The sequence below is a fragment of the Drosophila pseudoobscura genome, chromosome X, assembly GCF_009870125.1.
Source record: "Drosophila pseudoobscura strain MV-25-SWS-2005 chromosome X, UCI_Dpse_MV25, whole genome shotgun sequence".
Classification (NCBI taxonomy): Eukaryota; Metazoa; Arthropoda; class Insecta; order Diptera; family Drosophilidae; genus Drosophila; species Drosophila pseudoobscura.
Window position 1 is genome coordinate 28,772,027 of NC_046683.1, and position 16,299 is coordinate 28,788,325.

The following is a 16,299-nucleotide window of genomic DNA, read 5'->3' on the forward strand; positions in this document are numbered from 1 at the left end:
CTGCGGAAATTTACCGCAGAATGCCATGGCAACATCGTCCGCATACTCCACCACGCGGCAGCCACCCCCCTCTATCTCCCGCAGCAGTTCACTGCCACGTTCCATAGGAGGGGCGAGAGGACTCCGCCCTGCGGTGTGCCTCTGCTGACAAATCTGATGCACGTTGACGTCTCCAGTGATGCCTCAACCGTCCTGCATTGCAGCATCTGATCGATCAGGCACACCGTCCGGGAGTCAACCCCCAGGTCCGTCAGTGCACCCGTGATGGCGGTCGGGAGGATGTTATTAAAGGCGCCTTCTATGTCAAGGAAGGCTACTAGGGTGTACTCCTTACAGTTAGAGACGCTTCTATGATCGATGTGTAGGGCCGTTTCGGTGGATCTTCCCTTCCGATAGGCATGCTGGAAGTCTGAGATTAGGCGGAATATTCACCGTGAGATGCATCCACAGAAGCCGTTCCATTGTCTTCAGAAGGAAAGACGATAGACTTATGGGTCTGAAATCTTTGGGGGCAGTACGCGAGGGCTTGCCTGCCTTAGGAATGAAGACGTCTTTGGTATGAAGCCAGGCTTCCGGGATATATCCATGGGAGAAGATTCCCTCGTATATCCTTTTGAGCCAATTAGTGGCTTTTTGTCCAACTTGAATCAGTTGGGCAGGGATAGTTGGGAGAGGGAGAGTTGGGCCATCTGGCCCCGCGTGCCCCGGGAAGTCTTATTTAAACTGGAGGTAAGCAGGTATCCAGAGCCCGCATATTAATGACCGATCACCCCCTCGGCCATGCATCCCTCGACATATGACAGTGTCACCTTGAATTGGGGTTATTTCACTGAGAGTTTTCTTCTCTTTTTTCCCCCGACTACAATTAGCCAGCATCACGGGGAGAGTATAGTCGCACTTCCACCGGTGTGTAGAGTTACGGCGGGTGCCTGTTTGCTCGTGACCACCTGTATCCTATGGCGTGAAGCACAGTCGCCTTGGATTCAGGGCAAGCCATGAGCCTGAGACGCCTGTGCCCCGTTCCGAGCTTACAGTTGTGACGAGCAGACCTGTCATCCGTTTATTCCTCTGTAGCACCCGATGGCTGACGGCCAGTGCCGCCCCTATCTAGAAGGCCAAGGCGTTGCCACAACAAGTGCAAAAATCTATGGCGAATCTTCCGAATCTGGATCAGTTCCTTTATTATTAAAAAAATGTATATAAAAATTACATAAGTAGGAAACTACATTTTATTGTCCTCGACTTCTTAATACACAATGCAGTTTTCCTTTTTTTAACAGTTTGATTCTCTTCTCTAACCTTAAGAAATGGGAACTGTACGTGCTAAGCCGACTGGGATGGGACCTTTCATCTGTGACCCCCTTGGACTTTCTTGATCTTTTAATTAGACGAGTGCCAATAAATATTACAAAAATCCCTGATATAAGCTTTGCTAAAGTTAGACAACATGCTCAGGCCTTTATATCGATGGCAGCCAAAGGTAAGTCAATAGGTCTTCATCAGCACACATTACCTTTCGTTCACTAATCACCAACTAACGATCCAATGAAAACGTTCTTGTGAGTGGTAATGAAACTTAATCGAAAGTGACTTTACATTTAACTGTAAAAAAGAAAAAAACAATATATATATGCACAAATATTTTAAATTATTAAATTCATTTTAGTACAATACAACATTTTATAAATAAAGAAAAAAAAAGAAATACTCCTACGGAGCGTACAACAAATTGCGCAACAAAATAAAGTGAAACGAAAAATTATGAAATTAAATTATAAATAAGATGTCTGTCAGAGGAGGTTGATGTCAAAATGAATGTACAATGAAATAGTTGTCACTACTTTCAAATTTATTTTTGAGACATTTATAGTATTCAAATTGAACATTTATAGTATTCAGATTGAACATTAGATGCAAAATTTAACAATTGTGTACGCAGAGTACTTGAACGAGGTCAGGATTGAATATTTCCAATAATCTTCATATATTCATATATTTGTTTGTGGTTTCGTAGGGTATGCATGTGTAACGTGTAGGTAGCGCGGTCGATTTAAACGGGGGTGGGACGCCTTACGCTGCGGCGAACACCGCGAATATTCCGCGGCCAATTCCGGAATAACGTAGGTTGCGGCATTTAGTTGTAAGCCCGGCTTAGTCAGAGAGCGGATGGAAAAACTGCAGATCTTCTTTGACTGATCGGCTACGGCATTGAGAACGGAGACCTCAGGTCTCGGAACGTGGGCCACTGCTGGTAGTCCCCAGTGTCACATGGAGACTGACGGCTACCGCCGGAAATCTGCACTTGAACGGCCAGTTGCGGCGTGTGAGAGACAGTCGGGGGCTCGAGCTGATCGTTCAGTTCGGCAAGGCATTACGCGTAGACCGTGTAGCAGTCATCGTACATCCCTTGGACATCAGCTACCACCCTTTGGATCCGCTTGCGACATCGCCACCGAACAGGCCTCGAACTCAGCGTCCACCTTTGCCCACAGGCTTCGGAGTTGATCTTGATGGACTTGGGAGAGCGAGCAGGTTGGAGTGCTAGCATCTGGAGCGTCGGGCTTCTGGTCGAAGCGCGTCAGTCTGCTTGCAGCGAAGGCAAACTTGGACCGTGTGAAAATGGCTCCCGATTGGTCCATAGTGCTCGAAACCGTAAGAGGGACTGCCGAAGGGAGCAACAAGACATCGAAAGCATATTCTCAACCCATAAAATACGAACTGTATAAACGTAACAATATTATGGAAATTGTAAAATGTGGCCGGAATGTGCAGATATAAATACTACGATCAATAAATGTTTAACCAAGAGCGAAAATTGTGGACGAACAATAATATTGATATATATATATATTGAGGCACGAGGTACCAATGTATAGAGTCGGTTGCAAACGGCAGTTAAAAAAAATATACCCTCGAAATGCAAGGTAGCGCGTTGCTTGGCGTTCCATTAAGTTTAAGCGCGGCATCGAAAACTATCCCAACAAATACAACGCAAGCAACCGGTGGAGAAGCGAAAAAACGAAAGGGATGCACTGCTTCTTTTGCTTGCATGTATGTATGTATGGCTGTAAGTGGTATTTACCGCGGCTTCGGTTAACGAACCACCCTTTTGACGAGATTCAAACAACGGGTAAAACGTTGTATAACTATGAAGGCATGAGTGAATATACATATGTATGCATATGTTCAAGTATATGCTAATTCAAAATGTATAAGTAGCCATAGACATATGTACATAAATATGTGCGGGGGATTCAAGTTCAAGATTATTAAGAAATAGCTACTGGATCACTTGAGTGTAACGTGTAGGTAGCGCGCCGGTTAAAACGGTGGTGGGAGCGTAACTAACTTATCTTAAGCGTTACGCTGCGGTGAACGCCGTGTGGATTGTGGATCTTCCGAGCGCACCGCCAAACGCGCGACATCGAGTGCGCGTCAATTATCTACTGATGCCCTGAACAAAAAATATTCCGAAAATATCGACGTTCTGCCATGTTTAGCTCAGTCACTGGATCTTAAACTCATCGAAATCTTATAGCCGAAGGTCAAAGGAATTCTACCAACTGCAAATCCGTCAACCTGAACTCAATTTTGGCAAGTGGTTTAAGAATTATTAAAATTATTGGCTCAAATCGTATTGAAACGTTGGCAGGACCTTACTGACCCATGCCAGGCCGGGGTAAAGCAGCTCATACAGAACATATAACATAGGTTTTAATTTGAGTTTCTTTTTTTGATTTTGTTCGAAAGCAACACTTTTTCAATGAACAGCAGATATCTTGGGTAATTGTGTAAAGCCATGAAAAATAGAAGATGAATGTAAATGTAACAAAATTTCATCAGGTTTCTAATTTCTTCTTAAATTTTAACATTGTAAAAAAGTATAACTTGTTCAATTTTGAATACCTGAAATGTCTCAAAAGGAGTATGTATTTTGAGTCGAAATTTTTGTTCTAATTTTTTTCTGCCATATTGAGTCAGTAAATTTTTATATCTAGTACTCGCAGAGTATAGGGGTATATTAGATAAGTGGTGAAAGTGGATGTGTGAAACGTCCAGAAGAAACCGTTTCCGACCCCATAATGTATATATATTCTTGATCAGCATCAAAAGCCAAGTCGATAGAGCCATATCTGTCTGTCCGTCCCTATGAGCGCCTAGTGCTCAGAGGCTATAAGAGCTAGAGCAACGACAGTTTGTATCCAGACTTCTGTGACATGTCACTGTTACAGGCCCCCACAAAGGTCGAAAATCTGTGGCATCCACAATTTCAAAGATACGAGAAAACGCTGAATCGTAGAGAATGATTATATCTTCTAGACTGCAAAATCTGACCTAGATCGTATAATTACACGTATAATTATTAATTATTACAGCCAAAATGATGAAAAAAATTTCATTCTCTTCGCTCTGTCTCTCTCTAACACACAGGTTTCATGGTCGGCTTTGCCTATTGCTAAAAGTGAGTTCCTAGATCTCAGAGACTATAAAAGCTAGAACAACCAAATTTTTGATCAACACTCCTGTGATATCGGACCTTGACGAGCTAGTTTCAAAATTTCGCCACACCCCCTTCCGCCCCCGCAAAGGACGAAAATCTGGGGCATCCACAAATCTCAGAGACTATTAAGGCTAGAGCAACCAAATTTGGTATCCACACTCCTGTTAGATGTCAGAGCTATAGTGACTTAGTATCGAATAGTGGTGAGCTATAGTGACTTAGTATCGAATATAAATGTAGAGTTGCGGTCGCCACAGCACCTCACAACGATCCTTTCCGTTTTATTTTTGTATTTTCCGAATCGAGGAATGTAGACAGAGAGTAACTCTTACTTTTAACTTTTACAATTATGGGATCACAATATTTCAAACAAAATTTAAGCTCCATGGCGAACCAAGTTTGAGCTAAGAAAAACTATTCCTAGTCAATACGGCATGAGAACCCAATTCTTGGCCTGCTTGATCTGCCCATTCCTTACAATATACCAAAATATACCCATCATGTGTTTTAGAGCCCCCTTTGGAATTCTGAAGCCGAAATTACCAACCCTTCTCTGGACAGACATTTTTTGTTGTGGGGATGTGCATTTTACCGAATATTCGGTATTTTAATATTTTATTATTCTTATTAAAATGTTTATATACTAACTGTTATTCGCAGAACATCAATTTGCAAAGTACCCAGCTAGCACAATAGCAGCATCGAGTATAGCCGCTTCAATGAGTGGGCTAAAATGGCATCTACGCACAGGCCATAATCTTCCCTTTTTATTAGGTCTACTTACGGACTTAACCAGCATCGAACAAGTTTGTATAAGAAAGAGTGAAGTCCAAGGCATTGACTAAATTTTATTTTTATATAAATAGGTTCAACTGCAAGAGTGTATGTTGCATATGGAGACCATTTTTGAAGAGCACAGTCGCAACCTACAGCCGTTTTTTGTTGACATTGAACCTCCTAACTCTGCAAAAATGTACTGCCAGAGACGTTATCAGACTCATCCAAACCAGCAATATCATCAGCAGCGCCCGCAACGCACGAGGCAAATGCCAATACCCTCCTTAACATTTACTACTGCTGACGCCAACGCTGATAAAAATTGCTTTAAGGCTACCCTACCCTATCGGACGCAAACATTTAAGATTCTAGGGCAGGCTAAAAATGAGTTACAAGACATACAATTTTGAGAAAAGTATTTTTTGAGCCAATATACTAAATATTAGTATTTAAATATATATTAGTTTCCTCCAAGTCCTTGTAAATTAAATTACACATAAAAAAGAAGAATACATAATAATTGACGTTATTAAATTTTTTTTTTAAGTCTATTTATACAAAACGAAATTTTCTTTATATGGCCTCTATACTTCGATTTTTGTTGTTTAACTAGCCGGCCCTGCCGCGTTTTGCTGTGGCGCTCATTGTGGTTGCACGGATAAGAAATGCGGACAACTCAGTTGATTGTTTCTTGATGGAGAATATAAAGAGTTTTGACCTGATCTCCGACTATGGCAATGGATTCTCCGCTAATACGGCTACTGCGGCTAGTATTAAAAAAAAAAATAAAAAATACATTTTTTCGGGAGTGTTTTCGTATAAACCTTCTCCTGGAAAATTTAAACAGCTGAAAACCAAATGAGACAAATCGGCTCAGCCATTCTCAATTTATGAGATCACGTACATTTTTTTACTCCATTTATATATACATACCGATTTATTAGTATGGGTAATTATGTAACGAATTACATTTAATACAACGTATTGGTACAATAAATTATGATAAAATGCGCTGAACCGGACCGACTGTAAAAAAATTGTTAAAAAATATTTTTCTCTATACTACATATGCAGACACCAGAAGACCTGATCAAACTTTTCTCTGTACCAGATGAAAAAAACCAACATATTGGCAGTATTGGCTGTAAATGCGCAAAATTACAAGGACAATTGTCTTCCGACGCTTAAAAAATTTGTTGATAGGTATTATGCGAATGATAATAGCGTCTGCTCATTATGCCAGAACAACTCTGAAGCCTCTTGGCCACTTTTTTTTTGCTTGTTTTGGGTTCAGATCCTCCCATATATATGGGAATACCTTTGTTGGTTTTTCGGCAAATTCTTGGCGGAATTTCCAAATATCCGTAATCACAGGAAAAGCCGTATGTTTTATTGACGTGTAGACTAACCACATATAATCGCACAACTCGAAGCCGTTGGATAAACCTTTCTTTTCTAAGTGTTTTCCTTGACTGTTTTCACAATGTAGCATTTCTCATACCATGCGTCCGTTTTTTCAACGTTACACTGTTTATTTCTAACATTCTCGCAACATTGTGGGTTTTTTCAACATTTCTCTGGTTATTTCAAACATTGTCGCAACTTTGTCTCACTGAAGAAGACTGAACACCACTATCCTTGATCTGCTTCCCACTCATTTGTTAAGCACTTAACAAAGCATTGAGTTCGTGCCTAAGCTGCAAAACCTGCAAATGTGCCTCAGTTAAGGCCAGTTAAAAAGTTTTGAGCAAATTCGAAAACAAATATTTACAAAAAGGTATATAAGTCAAAAAACATCGACTGCTTAATATTAAAAATCAAGGTATCCGAAAATATAAGGAAGGCTTATCGCTATGGTCATGATTATTTTTTGTAAAAATAGCTTCTAGTCAAGTAAAAAACATGAAAAATTTAAGTTGGTCAGACTCACTTCACTAATTAAGAAACTAAGCATGCATTCAAAATACAAATACAAATACCACTACAATTTCTAATTACTAGAAAGGTGTGTAAGGTTAAGGTGTGTGAGTAACTTAATAAGAGGAAGAGATTTAGTGGGGGAAATAATATGGTATAGGGAATTATAATCCAAGCATAAGACCCTAAACGGTTCATGCAAGGAATAATTCGATCTACAAAGTGGAAGGAACAACGCTATAACACTTACTAGAAGTCTAATAGGAATCGTGAAGTTTATGCGGCCTGTCTATGTCACCCCTGATCAAGTTGTGCACAAAAATCACACCAAGAATTTTCGTACGGCTAACTAAGGATGGGAGGTTTACTTATAGCAGTCTACTAGAGTAAGATGGAAGTCTCACACCCGTATCCCAGTTAAGGCCCCGCAGAGCAAAGAGTAAAGAGTTTTTCTGTACTGATTCTATACGGTCCTGGTGTACTTTGTACGAACTAGCGAGGTATAGAGAGTCTTTGTTATATATGGGTCGTCAAATTCTTTTGACCACTTCTTTATAAACCGAAGTACGCCCATGGCCATATTTACCATTGTCGACATGTGTTTAGAAAACTTTAGCTTGGCGTCTAATATAACACCAATATCATCCACCAGGGTAATTTTCTCAAGAGAACCACCACATAGGGCCAATTCCGGAATAACGTAGGTTGCGGCATTTAGTTGTAAGCCCGGCTTAGTCAGAGAACGGATGGAAAAACTGCAGATCTTCTTTGACTAAGCGGACACGGCATTGAGAATGGAGACCTCAGGTCTCGGAACGTGGGCCACTGCTGGTAGTCCCCAGTGTCACATGGAGAATGGCGGCTACTGCCGGAAGTCTGCACTTGAACGGCCAGTTGCGGCGTGTGAGAGACAGTCGGGGGCTCGAGCTGATCGTTCAGTTCGGCAAGGCATTACGCGTAGACCGTGTAGCAGTCATCGTACATCCCTTGGACATCAGCTACCACCCTTTGGATCCGCTTCCGACATCGCCACCGAACAGGCCTCGAACTCAGCGTCCACCTTTGCCCACAGGCTTCGGAGTTGATCTTGATGGACTTGGGAGAGCGAGCAGGTTGGAGTGCTAGCAACTGGAGCGTCGAGCTTCTGATCGAAGCGGGTCAGTCTGCTTGCAGCGAAGGCAAACTTGGACCGTGTGAGAATGGCTGCGGATTGGTCCATAGTGCTCGGAACCGTAAGAGGGACTGCCGAGGGGAGCAACAAGACATCGAAAGCATATTCTCAACCCATAAAATACGAACTGTATAAACGTAACAATATTATGGAAATTGTAAAATGTGGCCGGAATGTGCAGACATAAATACTACGATCAATAAATGTTTAACCAAGAGCGAAAATTGTGGACGAACAATAATATTGAGGCACGAGGTAACAATGTATAGAGTCGGTTGCAAACAGTTAAAAAAAAAATATACCCTCGAAATGCAAGGTAGGGCGTTGCTTGGCGTTCCATTAAGTTTAAGCGCGGCATCGAAAACTATCCCAACAAATACAACGCAAGCAACCGGTGGAGAAGCGAAAAAACGAAAGGGATGCACTGCTTCTTTTGCTTGCATGTATGTATGTATGGCTGTAAGTGGTATTTACCGCGGCTTCGGTTAACGAACCACCCTTTTGACGAGATTCAAACAACGGGTAAAACGTTGTATAACTATGAAGGCATGAGTGAATATACATATGTATGCATATGTTCAAGTATATGCTAATTCAAAATGTATAAGTAGCCATAGACATATGTACATAAATATGTGCGGGGGATTCAAGTTCAAGATTATTAAGAAATAGCTACTGGATCACTTGAGTGTAACGTGTAGGTAGCGTGCCGGTTAAAACGGTGGTGGGAGCGTAACTAACTTATCTTAAGCGTTACGCTGCGGTGAACGCCGTGTGGATTGTGGATCTTCCGAGCGCACCGCCAAACGCGCGACATCGAGTGCGCGTCAATTATCTACTGATGCCCTGAACAAAAAATATTCCGAAAAATATCGACGTTCTGCCATGTTTGGCTCAGTCACTGGATCTTAAACTCATCGAAATCTTATAGCCGAAGGTCAAAGGAATTCTACCAACTGCAAATCCGTCAACCTGAACTCAATTTTGGCAAGTGGTTTAAGAATTATTAAAATTATTGGCTCAAATCGTATTGAAACGTTGGCAGGACCTTACTGACCCATGCCAGGCCGGGGTAAAGCAGCTCATACAGAACATATAACATAGGTTTTAATTTGAGTTTCTTTTTTTGATTTTGTTCGAAAGCAACACTTTTTCAATGAACAGCAGATATCTTGGGTAATTGTGTAAAGCCATGAAAAATAGAAGATGAATGTAAATGTAACAAAATTTCATCAGGTTTCTAATTTCTTCTTAAATTTTAACATTGTAAAAAGGTATAACTTGTTCAATTTTGAATACCTGAAATGTCTCAAAAGGAGTATGTATTTTGAGTCGAAATTTTTGTTCTAATTTTTTTCTGCCATATTGAGTCAGTACATTTTTATATCTAGTACTCGCAGAGTATAGGGGTATATTAGATAAGTGGTGAAAGTGGATGTGTGAAACGTCCAGAAGAAACCGTTTCCGACCCCATAATGTATATATATTCTTGATCAGCATCAAAAGCCAAGTCGATAGAGCCATATCTGTCTGTCCGTCCCTATGAGCGCCTAGTGCTCAGAGGCTATAAGAGCTAGAGCAACGACAGTTTGTATCCAGACTTCTGTGACATGTCACTGTTACAGGCCCCCACAAAGGTCGAAAATCTGTGGCATCCACAATTTCAAAGATACGAGAAAACGCTGAATCGTAGAGAATGATTATATCTTCTAGACTGCAAAATCTGACCTAGATCGTATAATTACACGTATAATTATTAATTATTACAGCCAAAATGATGAAAAAAATTTCATTCTCTTCGCTCTGTCTCTCTCTAACACACAGGTTTCATGGTCGGCTTTGCCTATTGCTAAAAGTGAGTTCCTAGATCTCAGAGACTATAAAAGCTAGAGCAACCAAATTTTTGATCAACACTCCTGTGATATCGGACCTTGACGAGCTAGTTTCAAAATTTCGCCACACCCCCTTCCGCCCCCGCAAAGGACGAAAATCTGGGGCATCCACAAATCTCAGAGACTATTAAGGCTAGAGCAACCAAATTTGGTATCCACACTCCTGTTAGATGTCAGAGCTATAGTGACTTAGTATCGGGTATAAATGTAGAGTTGCGGTCGCCACAGCACCTCACAACGATCCTTTCCGTTTTTTTTTTTAATTTCCGAATCGACGAATGTAGACAGAGAGTTACTTTTACAATTATGGGATCACAATATTTTAAACAAAATTTAAGCTCCTTGGCGAACCAAGTTTGAGCTAAGAAAAACTATTCCTAGTCAATACGGCATGAGAACCCAATTCTTGGCCTGCTTGATCTGCCCATTCCTTACAATATACCAAAATATACCCATCATGTGTTTTAGAGCCCCCTTTGGAATTCTGAAGCCGAAATTACCAACCCTTCTCTGGACAGACATTTTTTGTTGTGGGGATGTGCATTTTACCGAATATTCGGTATTTTAATATTTTATTATTCTTATTAAAATGTTTATATACTAACTGTTATTCGCAGAACATCAATTTGCAAAGTACCCAGCTAGCACAATAGCAGCATCGAGTATAGCCGCTTCAATGAGTGGGCTAAAATGGCATCTACGCACAGGCCATAATCTTCCCTTTTTATTAGGTCTACTTTCGGACTTAACCAGCATCGAACAAGTTTGTATAAGAAAGAGTGAAGTCCAAGGCATTGACTAAATTTTATTTTTATATAAATAGGTTCAACTGCAAGAGTGTATGTTGCATATGGAGACCATTTTTGAAGAGCACAGTCGCAACCTACAGCCGTTTTTTGTTGACATTGAACCTCCTAACTCTGCAAAAATGTACTGTCAGAGACGTTATCAGACTCATCCAAACCAGCAATATCATCAGCAGCGCCCGCAACGCACGAGGCAAATGCCAATACCCTCCTTAACATTTACTACTGCTGACGCCAACGCTGATCAAAATTGCTTTAAGGCTACCCTACCCTATCGGACGCAAACATTTAAGATTCTAGGGCAGGCTAAAAATGAGTTACAAGACATACAATTTTGAGAAAAGTATTTTTTGAGCCAATATACTAAATATTAGTATTTAAATATATATTAGTTTCCTCCAAGTCCTTGTAAATTAAATTACACATAAAAAAGAAGAATACATAATAATTGACGTTATTAAATTTTTTTTTTAAGTCTATTTATACAAAACGAAATTTTCTTTATATGGCCTCTATACTTCGATTTTTGTTGTTTAACTAGCTGGCCCTGCCTCGTTTTGCTGTGGCGCTCATGGTGGTTGCACGGATAAGAAATGTAGACAACTCAGTTGATTGTTTCTTGATGGAGAATATAAAGAGTTTTGACCTGATCTCCGACTATGGCAATGAATTCTCCGCTAATACGGCTACTACGGCTAGTATTAAAAAAAAATAAAAAATACATTTTTTCGGGAGTGTTTTCGTATAAACCTTCTCCTGGAAAATTTAAACAGCTGAAAACCAAATGAGACAAATCGGCTCAGCCATTCTCAATTTATGAGATCACGTAAATTTTTTTACTCCATTTATATATACATACCGATTTATTAGTATGGGTAATTATGTAACGAATTACATTTAATACAACGTATTGGTACAATAAATTATGATAAAATGCGCTGAACCGGACCGACTGTAAAAAAATTGTTAAAAAATATTTTTCTCTATACTACATATGCAGACACCAGAAGACCTGATCAAACTTTTCTCTGTACCAGATGAAAAAAACCAACATATTGGCAGTATTGGCTGTAAATGCGCAAAATTACAAGGACAATTGTCTTCCGACGCTTAAAAAATTTGTTGATAGGTATTATGCGAATGATAATAGCGTCTGCTCATTATGCCAGAACAATTCTGAAGCCTTGTTTTGGGTTCAGATCCTCCCATATATATGGGAATACCTTTGTTGGTTTTTCGGCAAATTCTTGGCGGAATTTCCAAATATCCGTAATCACAGGAAAAGCCGTATGTTTTATTGACGTGTAGGGTTAGTCTACATATAATCGCACAACTCGAAGCCGTTGGATAAACCTTTCTTTTCTAAGTGTTTTCCTTGACTGTTTTCACAATGTAGCATTTCTCATACCATGCGTCCGTTTTTTCAACGTTACACTGTTTATTTCTAACATTCTCGCAACATTGTGGGTTTTTTCAACATTTCTCTGGTTATTTCAAACATTGTCGCAACTTTGTCTCATCTGAAGAAGACTGAACACCACTATCCTTGATCTGCTTCCCACTCATTTGTTAAGCACTTAACAAAGCATTGAGTTCGTGCCTAAGCTGCAAAACCTGCAAATGTGCCTCAGTTAAGGCCAGTTAAAAAGTTTTGAGCAAATTCGAAAACAAATATTTACAAAAAGGTATATAAGTCAAAAAACATCGACTGCTTAATATTAAAAATAAAGGTATCCGAAAATATAAGGAAGGCTTATCGCTATGGTCATGATTATTTTTTGTAAAAATAGCTTCTAGTCTAGTAAAAACGAGGGGGAACGTTGTGAGTTGCTGCGGACACCGCAACTCTACAGTTATACCCGATACTAAGTCAGTATGGCTCTCCTCCGGCAGCGCCGCTAATATAAAACGACAGACAAAGAGTGCGTGCGAGAGAGACAGAAAATCAGTCTGAGCGTGACGTCGGGCGCTGCGTAGCCACTGCAAATTGATTTGTTCCTTTTGGCTATAAAAATGATCTGATCTGATCCAGATTCAGCAACCGGATAGATATGGTCATTATCTATGATTCTGCGTTTTTAGTTTTCTCAAATCTGCAATATTGTGGATGCAACAGATTTTCGTCCTTTGTGGGGGCGGATGGGGGTGGGGCGAAATTCTGAGATATACGTTTTATAGTGACATCTTAAAGGAGTGTGTGTACCAAATTTGGTTACTCTAGCTTTAATAGTCTCTGAGATTTGTGGTTGCCTCAGATTTTCGTCCTTTGCGGGGGCGGAAGGGGGTGTGGCGAAATTTGGACAGGAAACGGTCAAGGTCCGATATCACAGGAGTGTGGATACCAAATTTGGTTGCTCTGGCTCTTATGGGTTCTCAGATCCTTGAACTCATATTTTGCAATTGGCAAAACCGACCATGAAACCTGTGTGTTAGAGTGAGACAGAGCGAGAAAGAGTGAAATTGTTTTCGTGATTCTGGCTATAATAATTATACGATCTGGTTCAGATTTGGCACTCTGTAAGATATAGTCATCTTCTACGATTCTGCGTTTTTAGTTTTCTCGTATCTTTAAAATTGTGGATGCCACAGATTTTCGCCCTTTGTGGGGGCGGAAGTGGGCGGGGCAAAGTTTTGAAATATTTTTGTAGCAGTGACATATCACAGAAGTCTGGATCCAAAACATCGTTGCTCTAGCTCTTATAGTCTTTGAGCATTAGGCGCTGAAGGGGACGGACAGACGGACAGACGGACGGACGGACAGACGGACAGACAGACATGGCTCAATCGACTCGGCTATTGATGCTGATCAAGAATATATATACTTTATTGGGTCGGAAACGATTCCTTCTGGACGTTACACACATCCACTTTCACCACAAATCTAATATACCCCAATACTCATTTTGAGTATCGGGTATAAAAACATGAAAAATTTAAGTTGGTCAGACTCACTTCACTAATTAAGAAACTAAGCATGCATTCAAAATACAAATACCACTACAATTTCTAATGACTAGAAAGGTGTGTAAGGTTAAGGTGTGTGAGTAACTTAATAAGAGGAAGAGATTTAGTGAGGGAAATAATATGGTAGAGGGAATTATAATCCAAGCATAAGACCCTAAACGGTTCATGCAAGGAATAATTCGATCTACAAAGTGGAAGGAACAACGCTATAACAGTTATAGTGAGTCTAATAGGAATCGTGAAGTTTATGCGGCCTGTCTATGTCACCCCTGATCAAGTTGTGCACAAAAATCACACCAAGAATTTTCGTACGGCTAACTAAGGATGGGAGGTTTACTTATAGCAGTCTACTAGAGTAACATGGAAGTCTCACACCCGTATCCCAGTTAAGGCCCCGCAGAGCAAAGAGTAAAGAGTTTTTCTGTACTGATTCTATACGGTCCTGGTGTACTTTGTACGAACTAGCGAGGTATAGAGAGTCTTTGTTATATATGGGTCGTCAAATTCTTTTGACCACTTCTTTATAAACCGAAGTACGCCCATGGCCATGGGGGGATAACAGCTTCCCGCCCCCAAGCTCACTTGGACCTATAAACAGGTCCGTTGTGTTGCCGCATGGGCATGTGCCCCTTCACGTTGCCCGAACCGTGAGAGCATACTACTGCAGGTTAAGGGCAGTCCCATCCGGTGGCTTGGATGTATTTGGACAAGGTCCCTGGTTTGATTACGGACAGGTCCGAAATGTCCGTGAGGAAAGCGGCCCCGAGAATACGAAGACGACGATTTCCAAGGGCTGGGCAGTGGCAGAAGAAGTGGGGGACCGATTCCTCCTCCTCCTCGTCGCGACAACTCCTGCAGAAGTCGTTATGAGGGATTGACAGTCTAGAGGCGTGAGTGCCGATCTGCCAGTGTCCCGTAATGGCTCTAGTAACTGCAGAGCACTGTGCTCTGCTGAGTTTATACAGCTCTGCTGAGCGCTTCTTCGATCGATATGGCCATATCAATCTTGAGACTTTACAGGAAACGGTTTGCTGCCATCTCCTATTGGCATTTTGCTCGAACAATTCGTGCGTTAGGAGCCTGCACGTAGCCAAGGGCATCGCTACTTGCTCCCTCTCCGATATGAGAGGAATCGTAGTACCCTGCCTGACTAGCTCGTCGGCGGCGTCATTCCTCTCGATGTCCCTGTGGCCGGGGACCCATATAAGGAAGAGATCTAACTGCTCTGCGATCTCGTGCAGAGACCTGCGGCAGTCATTTACAGTCGCTGAGCTCGACGATATTGAGCCTAGAGCTTTGATAGCTGCTTGGCTGTCCGAGAAGACGCACACTAAGTGCGTATCTAGGAGTAGTTTGGAGACGATCGAAATGGCCTCCTTGATGGCTTCAACCTCCGCTTGGAACACACTACAGTGATCCGGGAGCCTGAAGCAATGACTGATGTTCAGCTCGCTGCAGTAGACTCCGCCTCCCACGCGGCCGTCTAGCTTTGAGCCATCAGTGTAGAAGTGGACCGCATTTGCAGGTCCTGGTTCGCCCATCTCCCAGTCCTCCCTAGATGGGATTGATACCTGGAAGGGCGTCGAGAGGTGATCACTGGGGATACAGTAATCTGTCCTCTCTGGTAATTGCGGGAGTCTCATCAGAATTCCCGAGTGCCCAACCGCGGATGCTTTCCACAGTCTGGCTTCTCTCATTCGGAGGGCGGAAAGTGGTGCCACCTTCTTTCCCATGAGATCCACAGGGAGGAGGTCCAGCACAGTATCCAGGGCTTCCCCTGGAGTAGTGCGTAGCCCGCCAGTTATGCATAGCTCTGCCATGCGTTGAACTCTGCTGAGTTTATTGAGGCCTGTCCTTTTGTCCAAGGCTGGCCACCATACCACCACTGCATAGAGCATGATTGGTCGTATGATGGCGGTGTAGAGCCACCGAACTATATAGGGGGTCATTCCCCATTTTAGTCCGATGGCTTTCCTGCAAGTATAGAGGGCCACAGTGGCCTTCTTTACTCTATCCTCTATGCTCAATTTCCAATCGAGCTTTCTATATAGGATTAGGCCAAGATACTTCGCGTTGTTGCTGAAGACTAGCGTTTCGCCACATAGTCTTGGGAGAATCAGTGCCGGTTGACGCCTAATCCGCATTTGTCTGCCCATTTCGACATTTTCGTGAGAGTACTTGTCATGCACTCACACAACGTTTGCGGAAATTTTCCGGAGAATGCTATGGCAACGTCGTCCGCGTACGCCACCACACGGCAGCCACCCCCCT

General features: G+C 41.8%; 2 protein-coding genes and 1 long non-coding RNA gene across 7 annotated transcripts in view; all 3 read left to right on the top strand.

Annotated features, from left to right (window-relative positions):
* LOC6899629 (G1/S-specific cyclin-D2) overlaps positions 1-16,299 on the top strand; it is a 67,629-nt gene that overhangs the window by 44,813 nt on the left and 6,517 nt on the right. For 2 of the 5 annotated variants that reach the window (XM_033385270.1, XM_033385273.1), the window contains 3 exons: positions 1,306-1,480; positions 5,162-5,307; positions 5,368-5,752. In XM_033385270.1, the coding sequence (XP_033241161.1) occupies positions 1,306-1,480; positions 5,162-5,307; positions 5,368-5,688 (642 nt within the window). In that variant the 3' untranslated portion in view covers positions 5,689-5,752. Of the gene's footprint in view, positions 1-1,280; positions 1,481-5,161; positions 5,308-5,367; positions 5,753-16,299 lie in introns of those variants that run through there. The other 3 variants (XM_033385271.1, XM_033385275.1, XM_033385274.1) reach the window with 3 other exon arrangements.
* LOC117185159 (uncharacterized) lies at positions 1,701-2,815 on the top strand. The gene is made up of 2 exons (XR_004470712.1): positions 1,701-1,953; positions 2,015-2,815. It is a non-coding gene; the product is annotated as an uncharacterized lncRNA (long non-coding RNA).
* Positions 9,411-11,466, top strand: LOC117185158 (uncharacterized). Its single transcript, XM_033385276.1, has 3 exons — positions 9,411-9,438; positions 10,876-11,021; positions 11,082-11,466. Exons 1-3 carry the CDS (start codon positions 9,426-9,428, stop codon positions 11,400-11,402), a joined length of 480 nt encoding a protein of 159 aa, XP_033241167.1. The 5' UTR covers positions 9,411-9,425; the 3' UTR covers positions 11,403-11,466.

Bases quoted from the DNA above. Each gene is read 5' to 3' on its own strand.
- LOC117185158 (XM_033385276.1), top strand. The intron at 11,022-11,081 runs GTTTGTATAAGA...TTATATAAATAG, and splicing joins ACTTAACCAGCATCGAACAA to GTTCAACTGCAAGAGTGTAT.